This window comes from Mirounga leonina, unplaced genomic scaffold (assembly GCF_011800145.1).
Source record: "Mirounga leonina isolate KUSES-001 unplaced genomic scaffold, KU_Mleo_1.0 Mir_176, whole genome shotgun sequence".
NCBI lineage: Eukaryota > Metazoa > Chordata > Mammalia > Carnivora > Phocidae > Mirounga > Mirounga leonina.
In genome coordinates, this window is record NW_023270454.1 from 37,517,567 (window position 1) to 37,537,037 (window position 19,471).

At 39.9% G+C, this 19,471-nt stretch overlaps 1 protein-coding gene across 3 annotated transcripts in view; it reads right to left on the bottom strand.

Moving 5' to 3' along the window:
- Positions 1 to 19,471, bottom strand: part of ARHGAP10 (Rho GTPase activating protein 10) — a 315,853-nt gene that overhangs the window by 170,315 nt on the left and 126,067 nt on the right. For all 3 annotated transcript variants that reach the window (XR_004682438.1, XM_035022940.1, XM_035022942.1), the window contains 3 exons: positions 14,883 to 15,012; positions 13,176 to 13,282; positions 10,557 to 10,651 (listed from right to left, as the gene is read on the bottom strand). Coding sequence is in view for 2 of the 3 variants with exons in the window: in XM_035022940.1 (XP_034878831.1) it covers positions 10,557 to 10,651; positions 13,176 to 13,282; positions 14,883 to 15,012 (332 nt within the window). In the remaining variant the exon portion in view is untranslated. The remainder of the gene's footprint in view (positions 1 to 10,556; positions 10,652 to 13,175; positions 13,283 to 14,882; positions 15,013 to 19,471) is intronic.

The window sequence follows — 19,471 nt, forward strand, 5'->3', positions numbered from 1 at the left end:
AAGGTTAGTAAGGGGGTAGAGCAACTGGAACTCTCATATAATGCTGGTAGGAGGATAAAACTACTCTAGAAAACAGTCAATTTCATAAAAAGCCAAATATACATAAATATATATGTACACACACACCAGCAATCCCACTCCAAGGTAATTATCCAAGAGAAATGAAAATATGTGTCCACAAAAACCCTTCTATACAATTGTTCATTACAACTTTATTCACAAAAGCTAAGAACTGCTCTATGATCCACATTCTAATGTTTTTCAGCATGTATTTTAAGAATAAATTCATATTAATGTCAATTTAGTTTTCCATTTAAATATTGGAACCAATATAAAATGTCTTTCTTTTTTTTTTTTAAAAAAAAAGATTTTATTTATTTATTTGAGAGAGAGAGAACACCTGAGAGGGGATAGGGTCAGAGGATGAAGCAGACTCCCTGCCGAGCAGGAAGCCCGATGCGGGACTCAATCCAGGGACTCCAGGATCATGACCTGAGCCGAAGGCAGTCGCCCAACCAACTGAGCCACCCAGGCGCCCTAAAATGTGTCTTTCAACAATTATCATATGATTTCACTCATATGTGGAATTTAAGAAACAAAACAGAGTAGCATAGAGGAAGGGAGGGAAAAATAAAACAAGACAAAATCAGAGAAGGCAACAAACCATAAGAGACTCTTAACCATAGGAAACAAACTGAGGGTTGCTGGAGTGGAGGTGGGTGGCGGGATGGGGTAACTGGGTGATGGGCATTAAGGAGAGCACATGATATAATGAGCACTGGGTGTTATATGCAACTGATGAATCACCAAATTCTACCCCTGAAGCTAATAATACATTATATGTTAATTAACTGAATTTAAATAAAATAAAATTTAAAAAATAGAATGTGTCTTTCAGTATGCCTCTATCAACTACCATCTTTAGGGCAAAATCTTACATACTGTGAAAAACACAGAAGCTTATATACAAGAAATGCTGTCTCTAATTCTACATAATCCATTTTCTACCAGTTCTACCTAAATTCTTTTAAAATGACTTCCTTTCCTAGTCTCTCTACACTAGAATCTAAGAATTCTGACAGATCTCTTCACATTCTGGCTTTATTCATCCCCTGAACTATAACCAATTAAGCTGTTACACTTTTTTTTTTTTTAAAGATTTATTTATTTATTTGAGAGATCGAGAATGAGAGAGAGAGAGAGAGAGTACATGAGAGGGGGGAGGGTTAGAGGGAGAAGCAGGCTCCCCGCCAAGCAGGGAGCCCGATGCAGGACTCGATCCAAGGACTCCAGGATCATGACCTGAGCCGAAGGCAGTCGCCCAACCAACTGAGCCACCCAGGCACCCTGTTACACTTTTTTAATTGAAATATATATCCCATAAATATATTCATGTAAAAAAAAAAAAAAAGAACAATTGCATTCAATTCCACAAATGTGTTGGAGTTGCTGTCTTTTCAAATGCTTTAAAGCAAGGCTTTTCAACAGCCACACTAGGGATATATTGAACCAGATGATACTTTGTTGCAAAGGGCTGTCTTGTGCTGGATATTTATCGTCAGGGTTGGCCTCCATCCACTAGATGTTAGGAGTGACAATCACAATGTCTCCAGACACAATCACTCACGGTTGAGAACTGGACTTAAAGGATTATCTCAGTATGTTTTCTCAAGACTTCTGTGATTCTTTCTGCCTTGGGCAACCCTTCCTCTGAGTTTTCAAACTATTACCAAATCTTCAAGATCCAATTTAACAATTAATTTTTTCTAGCAAGCTTTCCCGGCCAGCCTCACTTCTATTGCTTCACAGCTCCTAAAGCACCTCAGACCTCTGAAAAGGCTCTTAGCCTGTGAGTTCCCTCAAGGTCAGGCCTTTTGGTTTCTCATTTTTGCATCCTTAGTTCCAAACACAGTCAATGATTGTTTAGGTGCCTGAATGACATGCTCTACAAAATACTTACAAATACTACCACAGTTAATGTGCTACAGAAACATTATTATTCAGCCCAACTGTATGGGCTTTTGGAAGCAACATGTTCTTAACTCACTTTTCAAGGGACAAACAAGACGGTACCGTGCACACAGTTGCTAAATAAAGTCTTTGGTGTAGCAGCACTCAAAAAAGCTTATTGCTCCAGATACTTAGGCGACTGCCTCCACCCACTATCATCATGAAAACATAAATGAGTGAATTATAAAGTAAGAAATATCTTGCCATCCTTCAACACCAATATACTAGGAATCAGGCAAAATCAAACCAAACAGAGTATCTGAAATGTCAGATTAATGAGAGCAAAATGGGAAGCATTTTCTTTAAGCAGTGCCTGAATGTGATGTGTGGGAGAACCTCACACAATGGTAATTATTTATCAAGCAAATGTGTGGGGGTCACAGCACAATGAGGCATGTGATAAGCATGCGAAGGAAGCTAAAAGCACATTATATAACAAAATTGTTGGGGCAGGAGGAAGGAGATGGTGTTTTGTCCTTTAGAGAAGAAAGCTGCATCTTTTGACATGCTACAGCTTGCCAGAGAGAAACTAACCACACAAAATCCTCTTCTCCCACCTGAAATGAGTGACGTGATCACTTCACAGCCCATGGTATCTGGCGTGTGGCCGACGTGAAGTACTGAATGTTTGTATCATTTTAAAAGCCTTATTTTACTTATGGTCCTTATTTGCGGCTGTGTTTTTTTAAGCTTTATTGAAATATAATTCACACTATCAAATTTACCTAGAATATATAATTCAACAGCTTTTAATATATTCAAAGAGTTGTATAACTATCACCAAAATCAATTTTAGAACATTTTCATCATCTCCCCAAAATACTCCATACCCATTAACAGTTATTGTCCATTTCCCTCGAAACCCCCAGCCCTAGACAGCCACTAATCTACTTTCTGCCTTTAACGATCTGCCCATCCTGGATGTTTCATATAAATATAATCATATCATATGTAGTCTTTTGCGACTCGTGTATTTCACTAAGCATGTGGTTTCCAAAGTTCATCCACATCATAGCACATGTTAGTTCTTCATTCCTTTATGTTGCCAAATGATATTTCATTGTATGAATATAGCACATTTTATCTACCCACTCATCAGCTGATAGACATTTCAGTTGTTTCTACATTTTGGCTATTATGAATAAGGCTGCTATGGACATACACATACAAGATTTTTATGTAGACATAGGTTTTCATTTCTCTTGCATATAGAACTAGAAGCAGAATTTCTGGGTCACATGATAACTTTTTGCTTAACTTTTTTTTTAAAGATTTTATTTTTAAGTAATCTCTACACCCAAGATGGGGCTCAAACTCACAACCCTGAGATCCAGAGTCGCATACTCCACCACCGACTGAGCCAGCCAGGTGCCCCTATGCTTAACTTTTTGAAGAACTGCCAAACTGCTTCCCAAAACAGCTACACCCTTTTAAATTTCTACCATCAGTTTATGAGAAAGTTCTAATTTCTCCACATCCTCACCAATACTAGTCACTATCTGATTTTTTAATTATAGCCATTCTAGTGGGTGTGAAGTGGTATCTCATTCTGGTTTTTTTAAAAAATACGTTTATTTATTTATTTATTTACTTACTTACTTATTTTAAGTAGGCTCCATGCCCAACATGGGGCTTGAACTCATGACCCTGAGATCAGGAGCCACATGCTCTACAGAGTGAGCCAGCCAGGCACCCCTCAGTGTGGTTTTGATTTCCCTAATGGCTAATGCTGTTAAGCATCTTTTCATGTACTTATCAGCCACTTGTACATATTCTTTGAAAAACTGTCTAATTCAAATATTTTACCCATTTTTTAATTGGGTTACCTCTTTTTTTATTATTAAGTTATAAGAGTTATTTATATATTCTGGATACAAGTCCCTTATCAGATATACCATTTGCAAGTATTTTCTCCCATTCTGTGGGCTGTCTTTTCACTTTTTGGATGGCATTCTCAGCACATGTGTTCCTAAATGTTCCTAGCTGAAATAGTCAAAGTAAACTTCTGGTGAGTTGAAAGGAGGAAAACGAAGCACAGATCCATTTAACATTGATAATCAAAGTAGTAATGGCTAGTTGGGCCCCCACCACCAACCATTCTCTTTCACTGTCAGTGACAAATTCCCCCAGAATCAGAAGAGCACATGGATGTCTGGAAACAAAAGACAGAAATTTCCCTGCCTCAGCATTTCCCAGCCTCCCTTCCAACTAGATATAACCATACAATTCCATTCACATTGTATGTGATCAGAAGTGCTATGTTCAACCTCTAGAAAGTGCTCCTATAACAAGAGACTGCTGTACAAGTGGGATCAGGCATCTTGGACCTAAGGTGACTGGGAGGGTAAACCCTACACAAGGGGGAACAAGACCTGGCACCAAGAAGCATGATACCCACCCTGATCTGACCTCCTCTAGGCTCTCCCAAACAAGAACAAATAAACTTTTGCATGATTTAAGCCATCTTATTTTGAGTTTTTCTGTTACATGCAATCAAACCTGATCTCAACTCATGCAACAATTAAGTGAAAAGCTCTTGATTTATATCTACATAAATCAAATGCAAGCCCAAGTTCCATTCTGCAGTTTATGAAGCACTGCCTGTTGTCACAATGTTACCTGCTTTCCCAACCCAAGGAATAAAAAAATAGCAAAAATTGATACCAGGAAAGAAGTCAAAATATGTTTATGTTAAGCATATGCAATCAACTGTGAAATTACTATATGGAGGTACCCAATAGGAATTCTCTACAAAATCTATCAGAAACATTTACAATACCCACCTGCTCCACAATGGGTTAAGTTTATTTTCTTTAAGCAAAAAAAAAAAAAAAACCACTGGAGCTCTCAGCACTGCAGTGTGGTACAGAAGAAAAGGACAGCTGACTGATAGTTGCTTGATTAAATCTAATCCCAGTTCTGTCACTTCCAAACAACAATTCAATTTCATTTAATTCGGTACAAATTTGGTGAATGCCCACCATATATAAAGCATTGCATTTGGTATTGCAGTCCCAAGTAATCCTAAAACAGAGTTTCTACCCTCGTGGAATTCATAATCTAATAGACAAAGAACAAATGACTTACAATTCCCAGTAGCCTACTTGGCCAGGAATTGGAGAAATACACAAGAGAAGAGCCTACCTCATTCGAACTCTTCACTAAATAAACTTTTCGAAACCCCAGAATTAGGGGAGTGACCTCAAACTACACTCATCCTCCCTCCAAATTTTGTTTCAAAAGTGGGAGACCAATAGCAACACACTGATGGGGCAGCGGGCAGGGGCCTGGTAGCAGGAACCTAACAGCCCCACAAACACTATCCTTTGGTAACATCAGGCTTGAATAGATGTTTCCCTGCTTAGAAATGAAGAAGTAAGCAAAGACAAGAGGAGTCAATAATTTAACGCAAAAGTAACATAATCCTAGAGACTCAAGGAGACATACATAAAGTTATTTTCCAAGTTAACCAAAAAGCTTTAGGAAAAAACTCACAATAAGCATGTATTATTTTTTAAAAAGTATTTCTATGATATTAGTATTTACATAAGATTGAATAGACTCATATAAAATGTTAGATCCTATAAAGGGACCGTTTTTGTTCCCAGAATTTACAAAATGGGAAAATTTACAAAACAAACAATATCTCCCACCTCTGCACTGTTCAAAATGCATCACAGAAACAATACTGAGAACACTGAGTAGGCAGCCAGATAAGAACCTGAAATTCAGGGAAAAGATCTAAGTAGAGATAATAAATGTCGGAGTTACCAACATAAGGATGGCATTTAAAACCATGAGGCTGGACAAGATCCTAAGGGTGAGAACGAGGAGAAGAGCTCTAAGATGAACATCAGAGAACTCCAACATCAAGAGGTCTGGGAAATAAGAAGCTGTAATTGAGTTTAAGAATTGAAAAGCCAGTGGGGTGGGAGAAAACGAACAGGCAGGTATGATGTTCTAGAAGAAGTGAAGCAAGTAGGTCATGGAGGAGAGTGACTGGCGATGTCAGATGCTGCTGCCAACAAAGAAGAGGAAGGACAGGACAGCTGACCATTGGACGTTGCACATGGAGATCATGACAGCTTGACAAACACAACCACAGTGGAGAGGAGAGACAAAGGCCAGACTGGAGAGGGGTCAAAAGAGAATAGGAGGAAGAAAAAATGAGACCTTAATATAACAGCGTTCGAAGAAGTTTTTTGTTTCCTAGAGGAGAGAAATGGGCAACAGACAAAAGGGAAGACTGTCTCTTACAGGTGATGGTGGGGGCATTTTTTCCGATGAAAAAAGAGTATTTTGTGTGATAAGAATAATCCAGTAGAAAGGGCAACCCTCAGGTTAACAAGAAAGAAGACTGCTTGAGTGATACTGTGGAGTAGCAGGGACAGGATGAGAGACAAATGAACAGAGAGGCTCAGGAACACAGCTTACAGAGATGGAAGAAGGGCAAGGTGTCTGGGCACGGTGATGGAGTGGGTGTTTATGGCAGTGGATGATCTCTTCTTGTTGCTTGCTTCTACAGTCACAACAAAATAGGACACAAAATTATCAGGAAAGAGGCAGTGTCAGAGGCTCAGAAAGAGAAATATATAAAATATTCATCAACCAGGAGAATAAAGGAACTAGAAAATGTAACATAATTAGTGGTTAGAATTAATGGCTCATTTGAGGTTAGTGGTCATGAATCTGAAGTGATCCCAGTGAACATGGTTAAATATGCCTCTCTAGGAAGAGGGAAGGCAGAGGTGACTCTTACTTAAGTTGGAGTTGTACCAGCAAGTCTAATAAAGGAAGAAAAAGACAACAGAGCATATTTAAAAGATTGACTATGAAATTAAAACCAGGTGAGGAATGAAGTGAGGGTGTAAGAAACTGAGTAACAATAGGCTCAACTAATTAGAGAAACTCTAAGGATACTTACTAGGAAAAAAGCAGAGAAGGATAGAAGGTGATGTCGGAAAGAGAAAGGCTTGCGGCTGAGATTCTAGAACGGTTGCCGGTCCTTGTAATGACAAGACCTAAGCAATGACTGTGAGAGTGAATGGCTGAGGTAGGGTAAAGGACAAGATGACCAAAGGAGAGGAGTTCCAGGAGTCAAGAAGCAAAGTACTAAAAAAAATCCTCTCAAGCGGTAGTGAAATCACCAAGAATTTTAAAAGGAGTGGAATTGGAGATATACTGTGTAAGGAGCTAAAGATTCTAAAAGCAGCTCAAAAAAACAGAAAAAAAAAGAAAAATACAGACTGCAGAGTTATTCACTTTGAGGATGAAACCATCTGAATGGACAGAGAAAGAAAGGACAGCCACAGGAAATAACATTTAAAAAGCAATAGCTGAAAATGGAGAGGTCCAAGAAATTTTGGGCAACGAGCATGATTCAGTCATGTAGGTCAAATGCTGCCAAAGCTGCCAAGTGCTGCACCCAATCTCCCACCGGGTTTCTTACTGAATGACCCACAGCAATCTAATTCAACATGACCACAGGTGAATTCATTGTCCTCCATCCTCGGGCCTCCTTGGTTTTCCATCTTAGTAAATGGCACTACCTAGTTGCTTAAGCCAGAAACCTTCCCCTCCTTCACTCTATACTCCAACATCCAATTTGTCTCTAAATTTAGCTCTAAACATCTCCCTCAAATGGATCCCTTAGCTTCCATTCCCACTGCTACCAACATTAATCCAGGGCCCTTTCATCTATTCGTGCCACCTGCAGACCTTTCTCTACTCTGCCAGAGTGAGTTCTGAAAAAGATAAATTTATCACTCACTACTCGACTTAAAGCCATTTAATGGATTAACCTAAAAAACCTCAATGCCAGGCCCTTGCCTCCATCTCAAGCCTCTTCTCCTACTCTTTCTGGCTACTCCAGTGTTGCTAGTGTCTCTGGGGACCTCAAATGGGCCATGTTCTCCCTTGACTCCAGGCCTTCACATGAGCTATTCACTCTGCCTGGAATAGGAGTCTCAATCACAGCGGACTCCAAATAATCCATCAGTCACCAACTAGACGTCAGGTCCTCCATATGCCTTTCTTCAACCATCTATCTAGACTAGATTAATGGTCCCCCTACCACGATTTCCCAGAAAGAAGCTCTGGGTGTCAGCAGAAGTAAATTAGAGATGTCTACAAGAAGAAAGAAGCTGAAAAAGTAGGGCTCCAGGCTGCTTACCCTTCTTAAGGGAACTCTCTTTTTTGGTTGTTTCTCATATACATAAACGTAAAATTTTATTTGAAAAGAGGGTCTCCCTATAAAGCAGTTTAAAAACCACTAGAATAGGGGTGCCTGGGTGGCTCAGTCAGTTAAGCGGTTGTCTTTGGCTCAGGTCATGATCCTGGGGTCCTGGGATCGAGCCCCATGTCTGGCTCCCTGCTCAGCGGAGAGCCTGCTTCTCCCTCTCCCTCTGCCTGCCACTCTGCCTACTGTGCTCTCTATCTGTCGAATAAATTAATAAAATCTTTAAAAAAATAAATAAAATAAAACCCACTAGAATAGATCATCTCTAAAGTCTGCCCCCCACCATTCTCAGAGTCTATTTTTTTCTTTTCCTTTTTTTATTATGTTATGTTAATCACCATACATTACATCATTAGTTTTTGATGTAGTGTTCCACGATTCACTGTTTGTGTATAACACCCAGTGCTCCATGCAGTACATGCCCTCTTTAATACCCATCACCAGGCTAACCCAACCCCCAACCCCCACCCCTCTAGAACCCTCAGTTTGTTTCTCAGAGTCCATAGTCATGGTTCCTCTCCTCTTCCGATTTCCCCTCCTTCATTTTTCCCTACCTGCTTTTTTTTTTTTTTAACATATAATGTATTATTTGTTTCAGAGGTACAGGTCTGTGATTCAACAGTCTTATACAATTCACAGGGCTCACTGTATCAGAGTCTATTTATAAGGTGTTATCCCATATAGGCGAAAATAACTCCACGGTAATCCCTGGTCAATCTCTGTGAGGGGTGGAAAGTGTTTACCATCATAATAAGGATCATTGTTGACCAAGTGCATTTGGCATGATCAAGTCTTAGAGAAAATATGGGGTTAGGCAAAAACAATACACACTATACTAGAGCAATATATGAAAGCACTAGAAGTATCCTATTTTCAAAGCAAATCAGATTAACCCCATTAAACACATTTTCTAGTAGACATCACTGCTGACACACCTTTGTCAGTTATTTAGGGAATGTCACAATTACACGGTAACACTCAGACTTACGGTGTAGTGGGTGAGAGGCAGAACGGGCTTTGCAGGTGGAACACAGGTGTTCAAATGTCAGCCCTTCCACTTACAACTCCATGCCCTTGGGAGAATCACCTAAGCTCTCTATGGCCCGGATTCCCATCATAAAATGGGAAGGATGATACCTGCCTAACAGGGCTATGGTGAGGATTCAATGACAGAAAGCACAGAAGAATTTAGAGTACTTAGCACTAACTCAGTAAATGCCTACTCTGGGTAGATGCCCACAGATGCTCCAGCTGTACGACACAGCCTGAATCTCTTCTTAAAGTCTCTGAATTAGTCCTTACTGGCCTGAAATTGGACCTCTTCCACAATGACATTCTCTTTCATTTTTTTTTCAGTCTTGGCAAAAATGCATGTTAAACTACCTTTCTCATGGTAATGCCAAATTTATCATGGCACCTAGTGGCACACTTTTATGTATGTGGTCTTCAGTTAATTTACTGGAAAGGAAAGCAAAGCTCCTTCCTCTCTGCATCCACCCCACAGACTCGGTTCCATCATCTGAGGGAAGAGGTAGCATTAATTATTTTTGTATTCGTGGATCCCGACCCGAAATGAACTTTTGTTACAGAAATCTCATCTTGTAAACTTTTGTTATACAACTATGAAATAGCCTTATCTAAAGACCAGTGTTGCCAAGACCAGGACTGGCAAGGAACCACCATACTGTCAGACATTATGAAAGAAATATTCTATAAATACCAAGATTTTCCTCAGTACGACAGGAGGATACAGAGATAAATTCCAGAGAAGTAGTAATATTATCGGAGGAATGTTTTTCTTTCTTTATTTCCTCCTCTCTGGCAAAGATTCTTTCATAATAACTGAAAGTCATACAACAAGGGAAAAGATAAGCAGTCTTTAAATAAACAGTTTGCCTATGAGCCTCCATCACATACAGAATACACACACTGAAAATTCCCACACACGAAAATGAATATTGTTCTGTATTAACAACCCACCATCTCTTGTCAGCTTTGTCACCTACTGCTTCACTTTCATTCATTATTCTTTCAGTGCCACAATTAGGCTTGGATCAACAATGAAGTGCTCCAAGGTAATTTTTAATTACTATTTAGAAGGACTTTGAACTCCAGCCAAGATCAAGCTATCACTCCATAGCTAAACACAGAGACAAAGACTAAACAGGTCAAAATGAATACAAAGCCTGGAAATGTAACAAAATAACATTCTTTCAGGCCAAGGAAATCTCAGTTTCAATTAACCTCCATTTTTTAAATCATCTTTTATAGGACTCTTTCATTAAGTGCAAGAATTCTAATAACTTACCGGTCAGCAGCTTCTACATCAAAACAAAATCTTCTGTCAATGGAGTCAGTATGCCTCTTGGTACATTCTTTCAAAAAGAACACCTCTCCATCCCCCTGAAAATAATCATTTTAAACATACTCAAAAACTACAATATAAACATAGACACACTAAAGAGCCCTATATTGGGGAGGGGGGTACCCCAAGGTTCAAGATTTTAAGTCCCTTTATCCTATTCTCTTTCAAACAAGTTTGTTTAAACACTATAATCTTTTTAAGATTTTATTTATTTACTTGAGAGAGAGAGAGAGCGAGTGAGCACGAGCAGGGCAGAGGAAGAGGGAGAAGCAGACTCCCTACTGAGCAGGGACCCCAACATGGGGCTTGATCCCAGGACCCGGAGATCATGACCTGAGCCAAAGGCAGACACTTAACCGACTGATTAACCGATTATAAATAGGCATCCCTATTTATAATCTTAATCATTTTTGTCATCCTCTTTTCCTTAGGTTTTCTAGATCTTGCTTTGATTACAGTAACACTAAACCAGACCTCGTGAGCACTGATTTTAAAAGGCAGACTAACAACACAGTTTCCACAAGCCAGAATATTTGCTATTCTCTTACTGCACTTTTTAAAGGAATAATTTGTTTTTAATTCATACTATGTTACACCATATAAAATAGGCAATGTGTGACCTTTTTCTTTAAAAAAAAAATTTTTTAATTTATTTATTTGACAGACACAGACACAGTGAGAGAGGGAACACAAGCAAGAGGAGTGGGAGAGGGAGAAGCAGGACTCTCGCAGAGCAGGGAGCCCGATGTGGGGCATGATCCCAGGACCCTGGGACCATGACCTGAGCCGAAGGCAGACGCTTAAAGACTGAGCCACCCAGGCGTACCAATGTGTGACCATTTTTGACCTATAAAAACTTCAATTCCATATGAAAATACCTAAAAGGTATCATATTGGAAGGCCCTAGAGCAACTGTTGTGATCATAGAAAGCTAGAGCCACTCAATCAACGTGGGTTTTGTTTCCGGAGTGGATCACCCTGAATTCATATTTACTTAATTTGTTTTAATATGGTACTGTTTTACCTCACTAAACCATCCAAGGGAGGTAGAAGCAATGCAGGAACACAGGTTCTGAGTAAAGAACTAGAAAACCTCTGAGTACCTACTTCTAGAACATTCTTACATTTTCTAAAATAGGAGAATCTCCACGTAATATTAAACATTCAAATATGCCAATATTCAAATTGTCACAGTCATTATATTCCGAAGTGTATTTTTTATTATGTGGTCGTTAAACAGAGAGACATCACTAAGCAGACATGTCTTAGCATTTGAATTAGTCCTGACAGGAATCTCAAACCCAAACCTCATGCTCAATCTTAATCCCATCAGCCTTTACGAGTGATTTCCTCACTTCCTCCTCTTCTCCGTGGCCCTGATTTTCCATGTCTCTTTCATTATTACAAAACTATGTCTGTATTATAAGCTGCTTTATAAATATTTTTCAGTAAGATGCAAAGTATATGTAAATAGAAGTGAACTTGGGTCAATTCTGTATTCACCTAAGCAAAATCATACCCAGCAAGCAATGACTTCCCCCTTTTTTTTTAATGCGTTACCAATTATGTTCAATATTGGAAGAAGAGCTTTGCCTCCAGACTATCGATTATTGCTATGAGCGGCAATTTCTATTTAAAACCCAAATAACAATCATCTTTCCTACACAGACAATTCCTGAGGTCCTCTTGCTATCACATGTTGTTTTGCTATTTATTTCTGTGGAGGAGTAGTTAACTGGGAACTGCCTAAGTGAGAACTTTGTAAGTCTAAATGGAAAACAATAAAATTCATTACAGACTATCTACCGTAGAAAGTTTTCAGGCTGTGAATACATGTGTGCATATCAGATCTTTGTAAATACTAACCTGACAGAACACTGAGTTGTGAAAGCTCGTTTTAAGTGTTCACTTTATCCTTCAAGAACAGTGACATAAAAAGGATTCTAGTCCTGACCATAAAAACCCATACATACAATTCAAAAACCACAAGAATTGTTGTTTACTGGCCTACTTTATTTAGAAACAAAAGAAAACAAAGATTTTAATCCTAAAACCAAAATATAATGTATTTATCATTAGAGAATATAAACACCATTAAAATGTCAGCCTTGCGGGGGCGGCTGGGTGGCTCAGTCGTTAAGCGTCTGCCTTCGGCTCAGGTCATGATCCCAGGGTCCTGGGATCGAGCCCCGCATCGGGCTCCCTGCTCCACGGGAAGCCTGCTTCTCCCTCTCCCACTTCCCCTGCTTGTGTTCCCTCTCTCTCTGTCTCTCTCTCTGTCAAATAAATAAATAAAAATCTTTAAAAAAAAGTCAGCCTCGAGCACCTGGGTGGTTCAGTCGATTAAGCGTCTGCCTTTGGCTCAGGTCATGATCCCAGGGTCCTGGGACTGAGTCCCATGTTGGGCTCCCTGCCAAAGGGAGAGTCTGCTTCTCCCTCTGTCCCCTCCCTGCTCGTGCTGTCTCTCTCTCAAGTAAATAAATAAAATCAATAAATCAATAAAATGTCAGCCTCAAAAACTACCTCTCACATAGAATACATAATATATAATCAAATACTTACAAGTTTTCCCCCAGATCTGTGCTCAAATGGGATTATGTTGAACTTCTTGGCTGCTTTCCGATACATGCAGTAGTGTTTGACCCAACTGGAACCAAACGGAGCAGGCCCTTCAACAAGAAATAGAACTTTACATTTTTCCTCATAAATAAGCAGATACGCAGAGTTTCAAACATATTACTAAATAGGAGAAACCCAATAAGCAGCAACTAATACAGCTCAAGGAAACCAACCAGCAACACTGTTCATTCCAATTAAAAAAAAAAAAAAAAAGGAGGGAAAATAAGAAGGCTCAGAGAGATCATTTGAGAGAAAATTCAATACTTTTCAGCAACAAAGCAATGAGTTGAAGACATAATAGTAGTACCATACACTTCATAGGGTTTTTTAATGGATTAAATGAGACAAGGTGTGTAAGAAGCTTAGCACAGTGTCTCGCATGCAGTTAACAAGAGGAGACTTTTGCCACTACTGTTTTCGTTCTGTTTTTCCAACTAGTCTCAGCCCAATTCCTCTCAAAGACAGTAAGCTGAGCAACAGTTATGAATCTAAAAATTAAAGCTTCCTGTGGTTTTCACTTGGGCATATAATACAAAAATTCTATCCTTCCAATGTCTCTACCCTACATGTTAATTTAGTTATTTCAAATTCAGTGAACAAAGTGAGATTAAAAAGCTAAAGCATCAGGAAAATTTAAAGTTCTGCTCGCCATGTAACTCCTCTTCGTGAGACATGAAGACTGTGGTAGCCCAGACTGAATAAGGACAAATGGCAAAAGAACCCCTCTGCTGACCACATATGCATTACTTGACTTGGAAGCACAGATATCCCACAGCTCTTCCACGAGTACCCGCTCCTACTCAAGTGGTCAGTTGGAAAGTCCTGTAAATCAGCCACACTAATGAAAATTGTGAAGTGTGCTGATGACAGTCAAGGGTGGGAAGGCAGGAGAACAGCAAATAGAGAAATATTTTCACATTCTCTTCCTTTCTACTAAATAGTACTCAGGTTCTATAGCTGAGGAAGTAAAGTTTAAGAGCTGAACAGTTAAAAATACGACCAAACTGTCAAAAAGTCCGAAAGAATTTTTAGGGGCCTTCATTTTCAAAATAAGGACACTCTATGCACCGCATATTCACTGAGAGCAATACTAAAAATTCTGTAAGTTAGAATGCCATCTAGGAGTCTTTTTTATAGCCATCTGCAATCACCCTGACAATTTTAGCAAGAACAAACGATCTCAGATTGGTGTGGAAAGAACTGATGTGACGGGATAGGAGGAATATGTCCCTGTTGACTTTAACATGAAAAAGGAGGGCTGTGGGACGGGGAGGGTGTGCATATGTATATGAATGTGCATATGTGTGTGCGTAGGTGACGAGGACGGCGAGGGATGAAGGGAAAGGAGGAAAAATACCTCACCTCACTTTCAGCCTTACACCAACTTCTGGCATCCTTATAAGCAAGTTTTAGCAAAGTGTGATGCAGAACTCCAGGATGCATCTGAAAAGTGGGGTGCTCCTTGAGTTCCTAATTTCACTGTCCCCTCACTAGAGCAGGAAAGCGTTTTCCCCCATAATACAAAATACTACCTTCTAGGACAGGACAGGGCAAAGGCAGTGGTAGCAATAATTATTCCAAAAATAGAGTAATTACAGTAAGTTTTAAAATAATTTTTCCTTAGTCATTCATCACTGCTGGAGGTCTTACTTTTTTCCTGTACATATAAGTAGCCTTCGGCTGTGAATTGACTTGCTCGTTTGTGGTCCTTGGGATTCTGTCTGATTTTGTTCATAAGCTCTTCCACTTCTGACCTTGTTCCTTCAAAACGATTCCGTGTCTGAAACATAAAAAACACATGTAAGTTTTAAGTCCTCATATGAGCTCTTTCATGTACATTTTTAAGTTTCTGGATAACTATAATTAAATTTGTAGGATTTTTCTATAAACTTCTCGAAATATACCCACCCTTTCCAGTGTGTCTCTTTGTTAAGATTAGCGTTAAGGAAAAAATTAGTGGTAGAATAGCTAACAGAGGGAGTCTAAGCTAAGGTAACTGGAGGTTATTTACTCTCGAAGATTTCAAACACCAAGAATGCTTGTGATATTCAACATAAGAATTCATACCTCCACATCTCACAATATTACTAAATCTTAGATTTAAAAAAAAAAAAAAGTAGGTCATAAAATATCTGGGAAGTCTCTCCTTTGCACAATTAACCTGACTCACCATTATTATACCAGCAGTATTAGGTACTCAGAACCCAAAAAAACTTAATTCTTCTCTGCCAACTAATAAATATGAGGTCATTTTTTGCAGGTCATGGCAATTGCACTTGAAATGACATTTCTTCTCAGATTGGGGGGGGGGAAGAATCCCATGTACAAATAATGTCTTTGATAATGTGACAAATCACATTTCTGAAACCCAGGAGACTTGGTATGCCAATATCTCTGTCAAATGGACACACTGGAAACGTATATGCAAGGTGAAGTGACGAAATTACCAAGGCAAGCATGATGAGTCAGCACCACCAAGTTTCTGGACATTTCTTTTATCCACACTCTAAAATAATTGTATTAACACCAAAAAACTGCTGATGTGAAATTGTGAAAAAGTGGAGATTAAAAACATTTTTACTGAAATCCCTCCCCTCTCCTCCCTACAATGAAAGGGGTTACCAAGGGTCCTAGAACAGAAAAATGGTAGAATGGTACACATTGTTTAGGGGAATGGAGTCTGATAAATGTGGATTGCAAAGGGGAAAACTTATCTGCAGAAACTTATTTTAAACACAAGCTGAGAGTTAAAAAAAAATGTATGTACTAGAACAAAATGCAGGATTGCAAGGAGGGTGGGACTCATTTGTTAATGGCCAGTCCCCTCTTGCCTCCCTGTTTCTCATGCCTCCAGGATTTCTTGTCCTCATTTTAATACTAATTATACACCGATTTTATTTATTTGCCTCTTTGTCACTTTACTTAGATTCCTCCCAACCCTCACTTCTTTCTGAATGTGTGGTGTGTGTGTGTGTATAATATTTATACATATAAATACTTCAGAGATATTACGGGTTCAGTTCCAGGCCACTGCAATAAAGTGAATATTGCAATTAAGTCAAATGAATTTTGGGGTTTCCTAGTGTATATAAAAGTTATGTTTACACTATACTGTAGTCTATTAAGTGCACAATAGAATTATGTCTTAAAAATGTACATACCTTAAGTAAAAAATACTATATTGCTTAAAAAAAAAAAAATGCTAACCATCATCCGAGCTTTCGGTCGTAATCATTTTGCTGGTGGGGGGTCTGCCCTCAGTGTTGATCAGGCTGCTGACTGACCAGGGTAGTGGCTGCTGAAGGCTGGGGCAGCTGGCGCAATGTCTTGAAATAAGACAATAATGATATTTGGTAGCATTTTACCAACAACAGAACTTCTTTCCAAGTTGGACTCAACCCTCTCAAACCCTGCTGCTGTTTTATCAACTAAATTTATGGAAGGTTCTAACTTCTTTGTTGTCATTTTAACCAATCTTCATAGCATCTTCACCAGGAGTAGCTTCCATCTCAAGAAACCATTTTCTTTGCTCATGCATAAAAAGCAACTCATCTGTTCAAGATTTACCATGAGATGGCAGCAATTCAGTTCCAGCTTCAGGCTCCACTTCTAATTCTGGTTCTCTTGCTATTCCCACCACATCTGTGGTGACTTCTTCCACTGAAGTCTTGAACCCCTCAAAGTCATCCTTGAGAGTTGAAATCAGTTTTTTCCAATCTCCTACTTACGTTGATATTTTGACCTCTTCCCATGAATCACGAATGTTCTTAGTGGCATCTAGCTCTCAACAGAGGGCTTAAAATACTCTGTAAATTATGCTGTTATAATAGATGTGCTGTCATCCAGACTTTGGTGTTCCATTCATAGAGCACAAGTAGAGTTAGTCTAATTCTTAAGGGCCCTACGATTTTCAGAATGGTAAATGAGCACTTGCATCAACTTAAAGTCACCAGCTGCATTAGCCTCTCACAAGAGAGTCAGCCTGTCCTTTGAAGCTTTGAAGCCAAACATTATCTACACTGAAAATCTGCTGTGTAGTGAGGCCACCCTCATGAATTATCTTAGCTGGACCTTCTGGATCACTTGCTGCAGCTTCTCCATCAGTATGTGCTACTTTACCTTGCACTCTTCTATTATGGAGACAGCTTCTTTCTTAAAACCTCATGAACCAACCTCTGCCAGCTTCTGACTTTTCTTCTGGAGCTTCGTCACCTCTCTCAGCCTTCATAGAACTGAAGAGAGTTATGCCCTTGCTCTGGATTAGGCTTTGGCTTAAGAGAATGTTGTGGCTGGTTTGATCTTCTATCCAGACCACTCCAACTCTCTCAGTATCAGCAATAAGGCTGTTTCGCTTTCTTAGCATTCATGTGTTCACTGGAGTGGCACCTTTAATTTCCTTCAAGAACTTTTCCTTTGCACTCACAACTTGGCTGTTTGGTGCAAAAGGCCTAGGTTTCAGCCTATCTGGGCTCTCGACATGTCTTCCTCACTAAGCTTAATCATTTCTAGCTTTTGATTTAATGTGTGACTCTTCCTTTTACTTGAATACTTAAAGGCCAATGCAGGGTTAATCACTGGCCAAACCTCAACATTGCTGTGCCTCAGAGAATAGGGAGGCCTGAGTAGAGGGAGAGAGACGGGGGTGCAGGACAGCTGGTCAGTGAAGCAGTCAGAACCACACAACTTTCATCGATTACGTTCACTATCTTATAGGGGCACAGTCTGTGGCGCCCCACAACAATTTTGACAGTAACATCAAAGACCACGGATCATGATCACAAATGTAACAACAGTGAAAAAGCTTGAGGTATCACGAGAACACCAAAATGTGAGACAGAGACACGAGGTAAGCAACTGCTACTGTAAAAATACCAATAAACTTGTGTGACAAAGATTGCCGTAAACCTTCAATCTGTAAAGAACATAGTACCTGTGAAGCTTAAAAAAGCAGAGCAGGATAAAGCGAGGCATGCCTGCACATACACACACGCGCACAGATGCGTGCATGCCGTGTGTGCACAGATGCCAGACACACACACACACGAGTACACACCTGCACACACACAGATATTCCTGTTAATCTCATGAATTGCACCCAGTACTCTCATCATTTATATTAATACTCAAATTGTCCTGGGACTGGACCAGCTGGGGCCCCTTCTAGCTGAATCTTGTATCTTTTGATGCACCCCCTTAATTTTTTTTTTTTAAAGATTTTATTTATTTATTTGACAGAGAGAGACACAGCGAGAGAGGGAACACAAGCAGGGGGAGTGGGAGAGGGAGAAGCAGGCTTCCCGCCGAGCAGGGAGCCCGATGTGGGCCTCGATCCCAGGACCCTGGGATCAGGACAGGAGCCGAAGGCAGACGCTTAACAACTGAGCCACCCAGGCGCCCCTGATGCACCCCCTTAATTGAGTAATCCCTTACTTTCTGGTCCCAAAAGGAGTCCTGGGTTCATCTTATACTTTCTCTGTCCCAGTCCTAGAAGCAATGATTTCCCCCTACCCCCAGAAGCCCTTGTTCCTTTTAGTGGAGTGTAGTAGTTAGAAACCAAAATCTGAGCACAGTGTGTCACAGTTAAAGGGGTGTCACTGCTTCTGGGTGTTCCTGGCAGACAGAAAAACTACATGGATGTGTGTATATATATACACAAAGATAGGTTGTTTGTTTGTTTTTTACACACATATACTTCTGTATCTCTCTATATTGAAAAACCCATATGTTCATACAAGTAAATATAATCCCAATCCAATACTCCAGTTTCTTTCTAGCCTATCCCTTCCCAATTTTGAATATTTGAGAGAGAGCGCACATGCACAAGCACACGCAAGCAGGGGGAGGGGCAGAGGAAGAGGAAGAGAGAGAGACTCTCAAGGACACTCCCTGCTCAGCGGGGAGCCCAACATGGGGCTCAATCTCATGACCCTGAGATCATGACCTGAGCCAAAATCAATTGTCAGTAGCCTAACCGACTGAGCCACCCAGGCACCCCTCCCTACCCCATTTTGTACATTTCTTTTCAGAGAGTGAGAAATCTAGCTCCCATATTCTCAATCTATTTACTTATTTGTTCAATTAATACATCTGCTCAATGTAACCAATCTCCCAAATACACCAGCCACCTCTTCTTCAGGCTGCCTCTACACCCTTCCCACCCCCACCATCACCATCACCCCCACTCTCCCTGCTGCAGACCCCTCCATGGAGTACCACCTGCCCTTACTGTCCTACTTCCT